This window comes from Tachyglossus aculeatus, chromosome 18 (assembly GCF_015852505.1).
Source record: "Tachyglossus aculeatus isolate mTacAcu1 chromosome 18, mTacAcu1.pri, whole genome shotgun sequence".
NCBI classification, from domain to species: Eukaryota; Metazoa; Chordata; class Mammalia; order Monotremata; family Tachyglossidae; genus Tachyglossus; species Tachyglossus aculeatus.
In genome coordinates this window covers 5,832,093-5,848,656 of record NC_052083.1, presented here as the reverse complement: position 1 = coordinate 5,848,656, position 16,564 = coordinate 5,832,093, and the positions used below count along the sequence as shown (strand labels likewise).

The window sequence follows — 16,564 nt, the reverse complement described above, 5'->3', positions numbered from 1 at the left end:
CAACTCTGTGGGCAGTTCAACTTCTCTAAAGGGATAGTCTTTATTTTTTAATTTTATAGAGTAGAGTTTCTTGATACCTGCATTTCATATTTTCTCCATAAATTACTTGGCCATATGTAATTTTAAAAATCTACGTATCATGGGCTGGAGCGCACCTCATCAAACCCTGATTGTATTGCTGTCATGCGGGGAATAGATTTATAGTAGCTCCTCATTAATTGATTATATTTGTAATTGAAGATTAGATTGTAACTATTTAAGAGGGTGATGCAGGACAAACTTTCCATTTCTCATAAATTGATAGTATGTATTGAGCACAACTCTAAACCCTTGGGGGTGAGTATAGCCTAGTTAGTAGCCATGATCCCTGCCCTTGAGGAGCTTATGATGGTTCCAGTAACCTTTCATTTGTAATGCATTAGTCTCATCAAGTTGAAGCTGTCAGTGTTATTTCTGAGTTTCCCCTAAGGAGCCTCAGAAGCTAATTGGGTCTACTGGTGGACTGGTTATAATTAGCAAGGAATGAGGATGCATGGAACAACCACTTTACCAAACGGCTACGCAACACTCTCAGGCTGAAGTGTTGAAGAAATCGCCCTATTAAAAATGGCATATTGCTTAGAGGAATTTGTTCCCTATAGTTAGGTTGTTTTTTGAGTAACCTTTTGGTGAATTTCATGTGTGTGAAAATTGTAAAGAATATTCAAGAGAGTTGTGGTTTCTCCATTTATAGATAAAGCAAACACAGGATGAAGAAAAGAAACAGCTGACTGCACTCCGAGATTTGATAAAATCCTCTCTACAACTTGATCAAAAAGAAGTAAGTAATTGAAGTATTTCTGATTGGGGCTCATGATATAAGTGAGACTGAATGAGGTCTTTGTTTACAAATCTTTGGTTGACTTGCACTTGCTTTTGAGTGTTGTTGTTTTATTTGCGGCAGAAATGCAGAGTCAAATGTACATGTGGGCCTTGTTTTGGGAGTATACTGGGCCTGTTAAAACAGCCAGAGGCATAGAGACATAGATCCTTATCAGTGCAGCCTAAGGACCACACCACCGTCATCAGTAGTATTTATTGAGTGCTTACTGTGTGCAGAGCATTGTACTAAGTGATTGGGTGAGTACAATGCGCATGATGGAGTTTGGTCTAAGTGATGCCCTCTTTTGTGATTTGTTCCTACCTCCTCCTCCCTCTCTCTCACCGTTATCACTCCTGTTGACTCCCCAATCAGATATAAAGATGCTTCCCAGGCCAGAGCGCATGCTCAATTTAAAATTCAGAAGCAGCATGGCTCAGTGGAAAGAGCACGGGCTTTGGAGTCAGAGGTCATGGGTTCAAATCCCTGCTCTGCCGCTTAGCTGTGTGACTCTGGGCAAGTCACTTAACTTCTCTGGGCCTCAGTTACCTCATCTGTAAAATGGGGATTAAGATTGTGACCCCCCACGTGGCACAACCTGATCACCTTGTATCCTCCCCAGAGCTTAGAACAGTGCTTTGCACATAGTAAGCGCTTAACAAATGCCATTATTATTATTATTGTTATTATTAGAATGAGGGTTAGGAAGGTATGTGGCAAGGTTCTCTCCAACTCTCCCACAATGCTGCCCCTCAAGTAATTTTTTCAGTGATTTGCTCTCCATGGACATGTGATCACTGGTTGAACTGCATCTCCGTCATCTCTTTTTTTTTTGGATGATAAAATCTGGGAGCCAGAGACTAGCTCTAGATTCTAAAATGAACCCAAGTCTTCAGTGCTCTGCAATGGAGCCATTCATCCTGCTTTGCGCATAGTAAGCACTTAATAAATGCCATCATCAACATCATCATCATCCTGTGAATGCTCATTCAGTACCTGTTGAATCCTTGTTAGATCTTTGTAAGAAATGGTCCTTTCCTAAACTAACCGTGGTCAACTTCTTATAAAAATTTAAGAACGCAGGTGTGTGGAGTTAGCAGTTTCGAAGCAATGCTTCTTTGATCCTGTTTTTATTGGAGATTTTCTGTTTTCCTTGAGAACATAGGATTACTATCTAGAGAGAAAGCTCCTTCGTGTTGAACTTTAAGTGCTTAGTGCCGAACTTTAAGTGTTTAGTGCAGTGCATTGCACACAGTGGGCATTCAACAAATGCTATTTAATAATAATAATAATAACGGCATTTATTAAGTGCTTACTATGTGCAAAGCACTGTTCTAAGCACTGGGGAGGTTACAAGGTGATCAGGTTGTCCCACAGGGGGCTCACAGTCTTAATCCCCATTTTACAGATGAGGTAACTGAGGCGCAGAGAAGTGAAGTGACTTGCCCGAAGTCACACAGCAGACAGTTGGCAGAGCTGGGATCTGAACCCATGACCTCTGACTCCAGTGCCCGTGCTCTTTCCACTGAGCCATGCTGCTTCTCTATTTCTACCACTATTTATAATAGTGGCAATTATTGAGCATCCACTTGGTGCAGTACATTATACTAGGCCCTTACAAGGTATGGAGTAATGAAGTGACACATTTCTTGCCCACCAAAGAGCTTACCCTGTAACAGCTACTCTTTCACTACTACTAGAATTGGGTCTGATTAGTGGTTCATCCAACCCAATATCTTGGACCCAACAGTGGCCCTAAAGAAAATTTAGAGGAATAGTGAGACAGTCCCACTCTTGGGCAGCCCACCTTATCAATCAATCAATCGTATTTATTGAGCGCTTACTGTGTGCAGAGCACTGTACTAAGCACTTGGGAAGTACAAGTTGGCAACATATAGAGACAGTCCCTACCCAACAGTGGGCTCACAGTCTAAAAGTGGGAGACAGAGAGCAAAACCAAACATACTAACAAAATAAAATAGAATAGATATGTACAAGTAAAATAAATAAATAAATAACTAGAGTAATAAATATGTACAGACATATATACATATAAGCAGATGTATTAGAATCTTCAATTCTGCTTGTTCCTTAATCCCTTCTTCCTAGAAAGGAGACAGTTTCACACATACCTGAGGGATTTGAGCATTTATGATTAATTACTTTTTAAAAGCTAATAAAAATAGAAGCCATACATCAAATCCTGGACCTCAGAGTTGAGGTATTTTATGGATCAGATGCATTTACAGCTGTGTGTGTTTGATCCATGGTTAATGTAGCTATTGTGGCCCCTCACTTAAGAGGGAAAAGTGTTACATTGAGTGATGGATGGGGACAAATAGCATAGTAACTCTGACCTTAACTTTAGGCCCCAGTTGGACTATTTGTGTTCTGCTGCAGTAAGTGAACCTTCTGCGCAGAACTCTAGTGGCTTGGTAAATGTGATCCACCTTGGAAGCGACTCATTTACCTGGTGGGACTTGACTCAGTCCTGAATTAAAAAAAAAAAAACCTGTTAAAATCGGTCATGTTCATGCTGAAGTATATCTGTGTTAGTGAAATTACAATGCAGGAACAAACAACAAGTACCTAATTTAGATGCAAAATTAGGTAGCAGTAAAGAGCTAACCTGGAAACAAAGCCTATTCATTTTTCAACTTGAAGATGCAGGAGTAACAATAAAACGCCCACCTGCTTTCTTGGGTTGGGTGGAGGGGTGATGACGTTCAATAGGTGGCTGTTGACTCTCTCTTAACTTTTGCAGTCAGAACTCTGACTTGTATTTAAATAAAAAAAAGAATTGTAGATGTATGTGAACACATAACACCCACTAGTGTGACAGGGTAGCATGCAGTGATGGAAAAGAAATGAAGACACTAATTTTAGCAATCAGTCAATCAAGCAGTTAATGGTATTCAATATTCAATAAAATTCAAATTCGATAAAGAATTCTGTGGGAAGGAAGAGAGCAGAAAACTGATGTTTTTGCTGTAAAGGTAGTTTTTTTTAACTCTTTAGGTAGGGATGCAGGAATGAATTATATAATGAAAGGAAAGATGATTTTCTGACTGAAGGGAATCTGTTTGAATAGATACTGATGTCCAAGGGGTAATTTATGAAAATCTTTTTAGGAGTCAACTGGTTTTTCCCCAAGACCTTAATCACCAGTACTTGTTAAACTGGAGATAAATTTATTGAATTTAGAGAAAAAATTTCTTGATTTCATCTAGCATTGTCCCTTGAGAGCCCATTGTTGTACAACTTTTCCCCTTTCTACTTTTCTGACCTAGATATTCCTGTTAGTATTTTTTTTACACACACACATTGTCTGTGTGAAGGAAACAGTATCTATTACAGTTCTAAAATTTTGATTTTCTTGCATAAAAATAATAAAAAGATTCATTAAACATTTTCTTACCTTTTCCACTGTTTGTCATAATATTCCCCAATTAAGCATTGCTTTGTTTGATTCTTTGTAGGAAAAAGAAATCTAGGCAGTCTATTTTCATGCAATGTTGTTTTCTTTCAGGAACTGGACCTTGCAACTCATGTTTAGAATTATATTTCTTCTGTGGCTTTATTCTACTCATTATAGGACTGTCCAGTAGCTTTATAAAATTGCATATAGCTGTGGGGACTTAAGTTTTTTCAGAAAGTATCTTTACAAATTATTTGCTTTTTCTTTCCTCTTTTTCTTTGCCTTTGCCTTTCCTGATTGAAGTCTAGGAGAGTAAGTTCTTTCTTAATGAGTCTTTCTTTTTATGTGTCCTGCCTTTTTAGTTTTGTTTCCTGCTTGGCAGTTTCTCTTTTTGCAGTACTTTTTGATTTCACATTTGTATTATGGTTGCTTCCTTTTAGTTAAAAATACACTGAAAATGTTGGGACTTGGGACTACATGTTCCTGTTAGTTTGTATATTCATAAATAGTGCAAGGAAAATGTTACCCAGTTTTATTTGAACATCCTTTGATAATGTTTCCATTCATATCTACAACTTTCCCATAAAATCATGTGCAGTAGTAAACTGTTCACCTTCCATTGTGAACTCCTAGAGTTTGTTCTTTGCACTGTATCGTTTTGGGGGAAGCCATGATTATTTAACGTTTGTTTTCTTATTATGATTTCATCCACTTTGGATCTCATTATTTCTGTTACATTTACCCATAGATCTCTATCCAAATTAGTAAAATGGGGACCATGCAGGGAGTTTAAAAAAAAAGAAAATGTAAAGCTCTCTAAAAATTTTATAGCTCTCCAAATTTTCCCCAACCCCTAATGTTTTCCTGAACTACCGTACCATTTTAGGAACTTGTGCTCAATTCTCCCATGTGAGCATAAGTAATTTAAAGTACTTAGTAAGCTTGGGTGGTCTTTGTTGTATTCTTACTCATGTAACTTACTTTGGACTGTAGGCTATTTGAGTCATTGAGTCTGTGTGTATTTGAACGTTTTTTTATTCATGATTTCCTCTTTCATAGGATTCCCAGAGCAGGCAAGGAGGTTACAGCATGCACCAACTTCAGGGCAATAAGGAGTATGGAAGTGAGAAGAAGGGGTATCTTTTAAAGAAAAGCGATGGGTATGTATGATCAGATTCTGATAGCCTGTGATGTGAAAGACTCATAAAAGTAAGAGCACGCCCTTTATTTAGAACAAAGCTAAATCATCACTCATGACAGCACATCTATGGACCGGGCATTTGAGGAGAATGGGCGATGTCAGAATAGCCTCTTAATTGCACTCTGGTGAGCTGAAATAAGGTTTTCAGAGTCCAGATGGACAGAATAAATGCCCCAGAGGTGCAGTGAATCATAACTCCAAGCCTTCTCACATAGTTTTGGACAGCAGGGAGGCAGCGCTAGAAGCCCACTATGCAGAATTCAAAAATGGAAAAACTGTTTGACAGAGGAGACTTCCAAAAGGTCATGACACCCAGAAGAAGAAAAGAAAGCAGCATCAAGCACAGTGGTGACAAACACAAAGTGCAGCAAACGGTGGGGGGTGTTTGCAAGCTCACGGTGTCAAAGGAATTTTCTGCTATGCATTCATCTTGTCGGCTACACACATGCATGCTGTTAAAATCTCACCCTCAGTGGCCTTAACTTCCAACCCAAATGGCAGGTATATACTCATAGGATTGCCCACTGTGGTTTTTTATTTCTCCCTAACATGTAGACAGTTGTGTATATTGAACACAAGAATGGATTATATGGTAACCTTCTGAGGTTATAGGTAGGTTTGGGCTAAGTGAAGAATGTCTTCTCTTCCCTCTCCTTTCTCAGCCTCATCTTCAAATCTGAAAAGATAAGGAGGGGTTTGGGGGGATGTCTGGGTTATGTCAGTCAATCAGGCAAAAACGCCTCACTCTTGGCTTCAAGGCTGTCCATCACCTCGCCCCCTCCTACCTCACCTCCCTTCTTTCCTTCTACAGCCCAGCCTGCGCCCTCCACTCCTCTGCCACTAACCTCACTGTGCCTCGTTCTCTCCTGTCCCGCCATCAACCCCCGGCCCATGTCCTCCCCCTGGCCTGGAATGCCCTCCCTCTGCACATCCGCCAAGCTAACGCTCTTCCTCCCTTCAAAGCCCTACTGAGAGCTCACCTCCTCCAGGAGGCCTTCCCAGACTGAGCCCCCTCCTTCCTTTCCCCCTCCTCCCCCTCCCCATCCCTCCGCCCTACCTCCTTTCCCTCCCCACAGCACCTGTATGTATGTTTGTACATATTTATTACTCTATTTTACTTGTACATATTTACTATTCTATTTATTTTATTTTGCTAATATGTGTTGTTTTGTTGTCTGTCTCCCCCTTCTAGACTGTGAGCCCGCTATTGGGTAGGAACTGTGTCTATATGTTACCAACTTGTACTTCCCAAGCGCTTAGTACAGTGCTCTGCACACAGTAAGCGCTCAATAAATATAATTGAATGAATGAGTGAATCAATCTCATTATTGTGTTTGCAGACAGAGAGAGGACTCTCTCCCAGGATTCTTGGCATCATTCTAATAATAGTGGTATTTGTTAAGTACTTACTACATGCATAGCATGTACTAAATTCTGGGATTGATACAGTATAAAAACAGATCACAAATAGTCCCTGTCTCACAAGGGACTCCTAGTTAAGAGGAAGAGATAACAGGTATTTCATTCCCATTTTACAGATGAAGAAACTGAAGCACAGAGAAGTTATGTGACTTGCCCAGGGTCACACAGCAGGCAGGAGGAGGAGTCAGATTTTGAATACAGGTCCTCTGATTCCCACTAGGCCACACGCTTCTCTCTGCTCTCACTGTATCATGGGCGAAGGTTTATACTCTGAGGATATCTTGTCATTATGCTTTTAAGGGAATGTTCCCTTAATTTTTAATTTTTTTTTTAATTAAGATTTAGGCAATTTGAAAAATAACTTGGTTCTCTAATGACTGTCTCCATGGCAACCACAAGTGTAAGCTTCCACCCACTGGTGATTCGATTTTATAACACCGTGAAACCTGTGAAATATGGACCAATGAATCAATAGTGTCTACTGACCAAGTGAATGCAATCTGTAATAATCCCAGGTGGGGATATGGAGAGGTTTCTTGTCCCAGCTCTATCTTCACTGGCCAAATAACCTGTTGCAAATTCCTTTACTGCTTTTTGTCATGTAGAAAATGCAGTTATTAATTTAAGTGTTTTCTTGGTAATGTTTAAGAGGATTTGAATTTGTTAGGATGGTTCAGAAGGAGCATTTTAAAAGCCACCACATATAGCACCTTTAAAAAAATTCAGAACAAGATATATTTTCATTCTTCAATCAATCAATCAATCGTATTTATTGAGCGCTTACTATGTGCAGAGCACTGTACTAAGCGCTTGGGAAGTACAAATTGGCATCACATAGAGACAGTCCCTACCCAACAGTGGGCTCACAGTCTAAAAGGGGGAGACAGAGAACAGAACCAAACATACCAACAAAATAAAATAAGTAGGATAGAAATGTACAAGTAAAATAAATAAATAAATAAATAAATAGAGTAATAGGTATCTTCCCATGAATAGGTAGAGTAATCTTCCCATGATTAATACTGTATTACCATGTTTATCTCATTCTTAGGCTCCGAAAAGTGTGGCAGCGAAGAAAGTGCACAGTCAAAAATGGAATTCTGACCATATCCCATGCAACGGTAAGTGGCTGCTCAATATTTTTGGTGTGAACAAGGCGGTGAGACAGATCAACTGGGCATTATGTACTCAGTGTGATGTGTTGGCACTAGATGTAATGGCAGAATGTTAGCCTAAACATCCTAATATTTTGCAGCTGGTATAGTGATTTTCTCTCTCCTAGACTCTTCAGCAATAAGGACCAGATCTGATCAACTTCTGCTTTTTGACCTAATATTTTCCATTATTGTCCCACTCCAAAGTCTTCTGAATTTCAAACAAAGTTCAGTAATGATGATGGAATTTATTAAATGCTTACTCTGTGCCAAGCACTGTGCTTAACCCTGGGATAGGTGCAAATTAATCAGACTAAGCACAGTTCCTGTCCCACATGGGGCTCTAAGCTTAATGGGCAGGTATCCTCATTTTACAGCTGAGGAATCTAAGGCACAGAGCATTTAAGTGACTTGCCCAAGGTCACACACTTGGTCAGTTGCAAAGCTGAGACAAGAACCCCTATCTCTTGAATCTTGGACCCATGCTCTTTCCAGCAGGTCGTGCTGCTTATCTATTTCAAGTGATTGCTTTGCATAAGGAAATCATTTCAGTTTCTCTTGAGGTGAAGGCAGGATAGAAACTAAAGGAAATGGTTTTAAAAAAAAATCCCAGGAATATCTGTGGAAATCTTAATCTATGAAAAACACTAATGAGGAAACAATTTTGAATCAAGGGATTTTTGAGGGATTTTACAAAATTTGCATTGTGGCAGCTATAAATGCCAGGTTTTCCCCTCCAGTAGTTTTCAGTGCTAAAGGAAGAAATGTGCAAAAGAACAACAGATACACTTTTAATGAATTTAAAATGACAAAAAAACTGAATTACAAAATGATGAGATCTAAGTATAATTAGATTAACATCAGGTAACTTTATGAAAAGCTTCAGCTAAGAGTGGCAAACTGCAAAACAGATTACCATATCTACACCGGAGGATGAATTTTCATTATAGACTCTTTAAGTGTCCTGCGCCAAGTGCATTTATCCATAAGTTCTGATCGTATGTTAATTGGGATGGTTTTTACTTGGAAACATCTTCGGGTTTCTGTTAATCACTTATATGTGCCAATCCCCATGTTAATCAGTGGAACTGTTGCAAGACAATGAGCGTGGCTCAGTGGAAAGAGCCCGGGCTTTGGAGTCAGAGGTCATGGGTTCAAATCCCGGCTCCGCCAACTGCCGGCTGTGTGACCTTGGGCAAGTCACTTGACTTCTCTGGGCCTCAGTTACCTCATCTGTAAAAATGGGGATTGACTGGGAGCCCCCCGTGGGACAACCTGATCCCCATGTAACCTCCCCAGGGATTAGAACAGTGCTTTGCACGTAGTGAGCGCTTAGTAAATGCTATTATTATTATTATTATTATTATTATTATTAAATAGTCCTGTCCAATCAAGGATCATAGTCTGTCACATCTGCTGGCATATTGGAAGTGTTAGCTAAGAACAGCTCCTTGGAGTTTGGAGGTCATTCTTGTAGGAATTGAAGTCAGTTGATCATATTTATTGAATGCTGTTTGCAGAGTGCTGTAATAAGCACTTGGGAAAGTGCAACATAACAGTATTCCCTGCAGGGTTCAACAGTCTCAGACTGTTGGCTGTGGAAACATATAATACCATCCTCAACTGGCAGCCCCCAGCCTGACTAGCTGTAGCTGAGGCCTTGGAATGCTGAGACCAGCCCAAGGGCCTCTAATTTGAGAGGTCTGTTCGAGACATCAAGCTGAGACCCGTTGGGTTCAGTCAAATTCCGTCATTTCCTGCATCTCCCACTCATTTTCTGCATGTTTCAGGGATTTAGGCTAGGTAGGGGAGGGAACTGTGATGAGAATGTTGCATCAACACCACATAATTCCATACAACCAGAGCTCTCGCCTTAATGGCCAAGACCTACATCTCTCAGCAGCCCTAAGGGCAGTAGCCAAGTTCATTTAGCTTCCATTCCTGTCCTGTTTGCCAAACTGGCAGGGAGCCAGATCTTGTTCAAGGTTGAACCCAGGCTGAGACAGGAGCATGCACTTATTCTTTACACACAGACACACACACCAACCTCTCTTTCTCTCTCTGTCTCTCTCACACTCTCCCATCCCATCACTCTCAACCCTTTACCCCTTGTGGTATCATGTAACAAAAAAGGGATTTTTGATTTCTTCTTTATCCAGTTTTTGCCATGGCATACAGTATAAGACATCTCCCTGGCAGGAGGAAATGCATCTTTTGCTCTTCTCTAAATCAAATGTAATCACCTAACTGCTCAGTAAAGGACAGCTGTCCCAGTAGAGGTCAATGGATTTCTCTGACTTCATAAGATCTCCTCTGTTTACCAAGCACCAGGATAAGAATTGAGGGCAGCAGACTTGTGAGGGTCATGATTCCATTGTTTTGTGTTTTCTAAAAAATAAAAATCTCTGTATTCCTAGAAATTGGGCTTTACACAAGATCTATTGATACTTACAAATTCCCTCCCCCTTTTAATTTGTTGTGTTCAGAGAACTAACAGCTTGTGATAGTGCACTAGTGGTAAAATACGTGGCTCCTGCCCTTAAGGAGCTTACAGTCTAACAGATTGTCCTCATGGAATTTCTCTTCAAAGAGTTGTCCTCTATAAAAAGTTTTGAAGGCCCCAAATCAATATATTATTTCAGGTTGCTTATGTTGTCTTCTAAAGTAGGGAGACTGGCTTGTGACTCCTTGAGACGTGGACCATAAACTTTGATACTGTTTTACTCACCCTAATGCTTAGTACAGAACTTTGTATACAATAGGCCTCAATAAATATTGTTGATTGGTCAAAATTTGAATTCTAAAGGCAGATTTACTTGTTTCTCCTTAGTGAAAAAATATCAAATCAATTGTATGAAGTTATTTTATTCTGTTTTTTGGATGACCTGATCTACGGTATATACCGAAGTTCTTACTTTTCCATATCCATTAAAAGATAGCATTTTCTTTACCTCCCACACAGAAATATCAAATGGAAAATTACTTATGAATGATATTCGGGTAGGAAGCAATGATTTTCCATTTGACATTCAGAAGATAATCATGTCAACTGACAAAGAATATGAACACCAGTAAATATACAGCAATTTGGAAGAGAGAGAATAGCAATGCTGGAGCCACATTTATATTTGATTTAACCATAACCCTTAGGTTGAGTTCAAATTTAGGCCAAAGACCTGGCCCCTTTCAGGACTTACCTGAACATAAATTCAGCTTTGAGGTGGATTTGACTATTACTTGACATATTGTGCCACTGTGACCTGTTCTGGAGCAATGAGTCCATCAGTCAGGGGTATTTAATGGGTGCCTGTTGAGTGCTAAGCACTGTAATGAGCTCTTGAGAGAGTCCAACAGTAATAATGTACATATTTCTTGCCCTTGAGAAGCTTGCAGTCTAATAGGGAGACAGGACTAAGGGCCTATATTGACCCTAGAAAACTGGCCCAGCATCCTGGAGAATCTCTGGGGTGACTGGGGTCAGGTTCACCCCTTGATTACCTGCCCCCCTTACCTTCCTCTCCTTTGCCTACCCCATACCCCTTCAAAGTGCATGATCTTGAACTGGATTTGGTGAAAGGACACACGGCCTCCATTCACAAGGAATTCATAACCTTGTTCAGACACAGCAGACCAAACTACAGTCAAATTTAGCTTCAGGTAGTCAGGTTGTCTTGGTTCATTTGCTTCCAGACTGAGCAGAGCCCACAGAAATGATAAAAAAAAAAATTTAGGGATGGTATTTTAATTAACCAGATGGAAGAATGATAATCCTTCTATTTTCCGTTTACCTCCCATCAATTTCAGACAATACACTTTTCCATACACCTCAGCTCCCATTTTCCCCCTCCTACATTTACAGCATGGAACTTAATGCAGACCTTCTCCAATTTTACAGTGTCAGATTTGAGTCCCATAAATCAGGTTTGAAATGCAGTCTGGAGTTCAAGAGAGATAATGTTAAATCTTATTGATGTCGTCAGATTTACAGTCTGAAAGAGATTATAAGAAATATAATGTTGATGCTGCAAATATGATTATATTGCCCATGAAACAGATAACTAATTTTTCCAGGAATTCGAAGTGGAATTATTGCAGAGGTTTGTTCAGTCCTTAAAACAATATTTAAGAATTAATATTTTCTGATTGTTTCATGCAGAGCTAGAGAAGCAGCATGGTCTAGTGGATAGAGCATGGACCTGAGTTCTAATCCTGGCTTTTTCATTTCCCTGCTATGTGACCTTGAGCAAATCACTTCACTTCTCTGGGCCTCAGTTCCCTCATCTGTAAAATGGGGATTCAGTATCCATTCTCCCACCTTTCTAGACTGTGAGCCCCATGTGGGACAGGCAGTGTATTTAACCTGATTATCTTGTATTTACCCCAGTGCTTAGTACAGCTTTTAACACATAGTAAGCTCTTAACAGTGTTACTCATTATTATTATTATTATTATCCCAATGTTCGTTAGTACAGCTTTTAACACATAGTAAGCCCTTAACAGTGTTACTGTTATTATTACTCTCCCAATGTTTGTTAATACAAACAGAATACTTGTTACAGTATGGTAGGCCCTTGGCAAGTAACCAGTGTCTTTTATTTGGAAAACTCTTTCTTTTCTGCCCTGGACTTTTAATAATAATAATAATAATAATAATAATAATAATAATAGCATTTATTAAGTGCTTACTATGTGCAAGGCACTGTTTCATGCCTAAGCTTCATCTGGTATCTTTCTAAAACAGCCTGTGTAGCTTAGGTGGGTAACTGTTCTTCTTGTTTTCCTTACGCTTTCTGTCTTGGTTAAGAGTCCTCAGCTTGTTTTGATTTTACTAGCCAGGCCACCAAAATGATTTTTGTTTTTCTCTGTAAAATTAGAGGACTCCTGTTCTCAAAGGACCTCAGAACTTAGTCAAGTCAGTCACCTGCCTCTGAGCAAAGCATCTGCCCTTTCATTAGCAGATGGCTGTGTCATCTAGGACAGTTGGTTGCCTGGGCAAGTGGGCAGGATCCTGTCCTCACCATGACTTCTCATGGTACCCATCCCTTCCTTTCCCTTTAAGTGGATATTACATCACTCATCATCTTCACCTAGTGTCTCAAGTGTTTTGTTGCCATGGGATGATGCAAAGGAAGCGTAAGAGAATATAGGAAGATTGTAGTGAACCTCAAAGAGTTCAGCATCTGCCAGAGACAAGATGTGCAATTCTGTTTGCCTGGCAGCCTGTCCCTACCTTTTCCATAGGAAATGATGGTCTTTATTTCTTGAATAAAACCCCAAGAAATCATTCGAGCCAAGCATCTGTGAACTGGGAAATGAACTGAAATGTTGGAAATGTACAAAGTATTTTCTACCAGGAGATGCTAGAGCAGGAGTACATTCATTAAAAGGAAATCAAGATTGTATTCATCTTCATGTGGAAACGTAATCATTCATTCAGTGGTATCTATTGAGCACCTATTGGGTGCAAAGCACTGCACTAAGTGCTGGGGAAGAAATAGAATAAAGGATGAATAGAAGTGAGCTTCAAGTCCTGAAGTGCTTCAGAGAAGCAGCGTGACGTAGAGGAAAGAGCACAGGCCTGGGAATCAGCGGACCTGTATTCTAATCGCAGCTCTGCCACGTACCTGCTGTGTGAACTTGTGCGAGACGCTTTTCTCAGTGCCTCAGTTCCCTCTTCTGTAAAATGGGGATTCAATACCTGTTGCCCCTCCTATTTACACTGTGAGCCTCATGTGGCACCTGATGATCTTGTATCTACCCTGGCGCTTAGGTCAGTGCTTGGCACATAGTAAATACTTAACAAGCACCACAGTTATTGTCATTATTATTATTAATGTTAAAAGATCTCCCCATATAAAAAGGGGATGGGAGGTTGGTAGCAGACAGACAAGGAAAGATTGAATCATAAAGACACAAAAATGTATCATAAAGGCAACAGTAAGCACCATAAAAACCCAAGAACATTGTGATTGAAGAAGCCATTTTCAGACTCCTTATACTTGTCCTTGCTCTTTACTATAATTTACTGGGACATTTTCCTCCAATTGTCAAATGATGAAATAGGAATAAAGCATCTATAAAAATTGGATTCAAGACCCAAAGACAGCCCCGATTTATGGTTTCTTTCATTTTTCTCCTTGCCAAATGTATCTAGGGGTCGGTAGCCTTGTGATTCTTATTATCAGAGGGTACCCTGCCCTGCTTGGAAAGCAAGATAAAATTTAGAGAAAAGGCCTTACTGTTTTAGAACACACAATTCCACTACAAGATGCTTTCTTCTAACCATGAAGTTTTCCCCTCTTAACACTATTTCACTGCTAGACTCTACTCTTAGGCAAACAGACTCAAAAGGCACAAATGTGGTATTTGTTTTTGTTCAAAATGCTGTGCAACATGAATCAGTCTTGAGTCATTCTGTTTCTAGATATATTTTCACATATATTCTGATGACTGATCCTAGATGAGAGTGGGTTTTCTATCTTTAGTGACAGCATGATTCTCAAGGAGCAATGGGAGAAACTAAACTACCTCTGATAAGTTTTCTTAAAAGGTTCCAATTAATCAAAGTTTTCAGAACCCAAGAATGACCATTGTTTTTCAGCTGAAATAGGTCTCTGACCTGGCCATCTGAAAAGAAGCTTTTCTTGAGAGGTGGCGAATCCATAGTTTAAAAAATATCTATAGTTGTATATGACTTGAAAGTGCTAGAGAAAAATGTACACTTTCTGTTTAAAGAGGTCATGATATCTTAACCTTTACAGTAAATGAAATGTCTTTTGTAGTTCAAGTAATATATATGCATATACATTTACAGATGTTAAAAAGGACATCCCTGAACAGAAATGTTTTCAGACTATTGGTTCAATAAAATTGGGGAAAATTCATAATTAAATTCATTCACAGAATTCTAAAAATAACACATTTTATGAATTTTGTTTTCTGAACTTTCTCAACCAGTTTATACCTTGCCTTTTTAAAACCTTCATATTTGGAAAAATGGGCGTTACGTGAGAAACTAAGGTTAATAAAGTATCTAATGCCTGGAAAAAGATAAAGTAGAATTCCATCTTTGAACCAAATTTCATTGTAATATCTAAGAGTTTTAAGACTCTGTTTCCAACCCACTGAGTTAGAATATGTTTCCATATACCCTACTAAGATGACCTATATGAGTGCAACAACCTTGACATGGGTAAGAAATAGCATTTTATTTGATAGCTGAGGCTCTGGTCATTGCCCACAACGGGCTTCATCCTCCAGGTGAGAAGGGAGCCAGCTGTTCTTTTGCTGTGAATATTCAAAGATAAAGAGAGCCTGATCCCATTGATCTTGGACCCTGTTATAGATGTGAATCATCTTTCAAGTCCTAGATGTTCAAATGTTATTTAGAAAGTGAGAGATTCTGAAGCCAATCTAGCTAGAATGGTGGACTTCTTGACCCACCATAAAGTGAAAGTCACTTCCTGCTAAGATCAGGACTATGATCTTGGCTATTAGTATTGAGATTCAGTGTGCCAACTTTTTCTTTTGAGCACGAGGGTGATCTTTGGGTGGAACTGCGAGTGTGGCTTTCTGGAATTAAAGTCCTCATCTGCAAAACATGATAGCACTACCTGCTTTCCCTACCTCCCGGATTGTGAACCCTACAAGGGACAGGGTCCATCTTAGCAAGCACTGTAAGCACTTAACAAATGCCATCCATTTTTTAAAAAATTGAGCACCTCTTGATACTTCAGATGGTTCTAAGTGTGGTGTGGGTACTGTTAGTAAGAAGACAGAAGGAATCAAAGTCCAAAGAAATCAGGGTAAGTGGAAAATGAGAAAACACTAGCAAACAAATATTACTTTGACTAAAATATGTATTTCCCCTTTTCTAGTCCAACCGACCACCGGCCAAACTCAACCTCCTGACGTGCCAGGTGAAACCGAATGCTGAAGATAAGAAGTCTTTTGACCTGATATCACGTATGTATAGTTTCCTTTCAGTGGGTAATTGTGCTAGTACAATTTCCCTTGGGAGCTGTGCAGCATTTTAAGACAAGGTGCCTAATGGTTAGTATTTCCAAGCCCTTGTGCACTCATTCCCGTATGTGCTCTAATATGTGAAATTCCAGTAAGAGCAGCAAGATCAGGTGGCATTCATTCATTCAGTTGTATTTATTGAGCACTTACTATGTGCAGAGCACTGTACTAAGCACTTGGGAAGTACAAGTTGGCAACATTCAGTTCTTCCCTCAAATATGAATAGGCCAGAAGTCCAATATCAGAAAGCAGAATTTGAGCAGGGAAGCAGACTACAGTTCTGATGAGCAATAGCTAATCATAGTATGTTTGATGCATGAAACCCATCTTCCTCGACTTGAGCGAAAAGTTATTCTATTAGCCTTAAAAGAATTTTAAACAAATGGAAAATATCCTGGAATCCTAGAGCTGGTGGATCTTTGAGAGATTATCTGGTCCATCCTCCTGTCTTCAGGCAGTACACAGCTACCCTATCCCCCTAAAATGAG

The 16,564-nt window shown here is 39.6% G+C and overlaps 1 protein-coding gene across 3 annotated transcripts in view; it reads left to right on the top strand.

The window, feature by feature from the left end:
* The window catches only part of ASAP1 (ArfGAP with SH3 domain, ankyrin repeat and PH domain 1), a 202,503-nt gene that overhangs the window by 142,912 nt on the left and 43,027 nt on the right, over positions 1 to 16,564 (top strand). For 2 of the 3 annotated variants that reach the window (XM_038760067.1, XM_038760066.1), the window contains exons 11-14: positions 734 to 820; positions 5,337 to 5,437; positions 7,952 to 8,021; positions 15,932 to 16,019. In XM_038760067.1, coding sequence (XP_038615995.1) covers positions 734 to 820; positions 5,337 to 5,437; positions 7,952 to 8,021; positions 15,932 to 16,019 — 346 coding nt within the window. Of the gene's footprint in view, positions 1 to 733; positions 821 to 4,580; positions 4,590 to 5,336; positions 5,438 to 7,951; positions 8,022 to 15,931; positions 16,020 to 16,564 lie in introns of all 3 variants that reach the window. The other variant, XM_038760065.1, reaches the window with a different exon arrangement.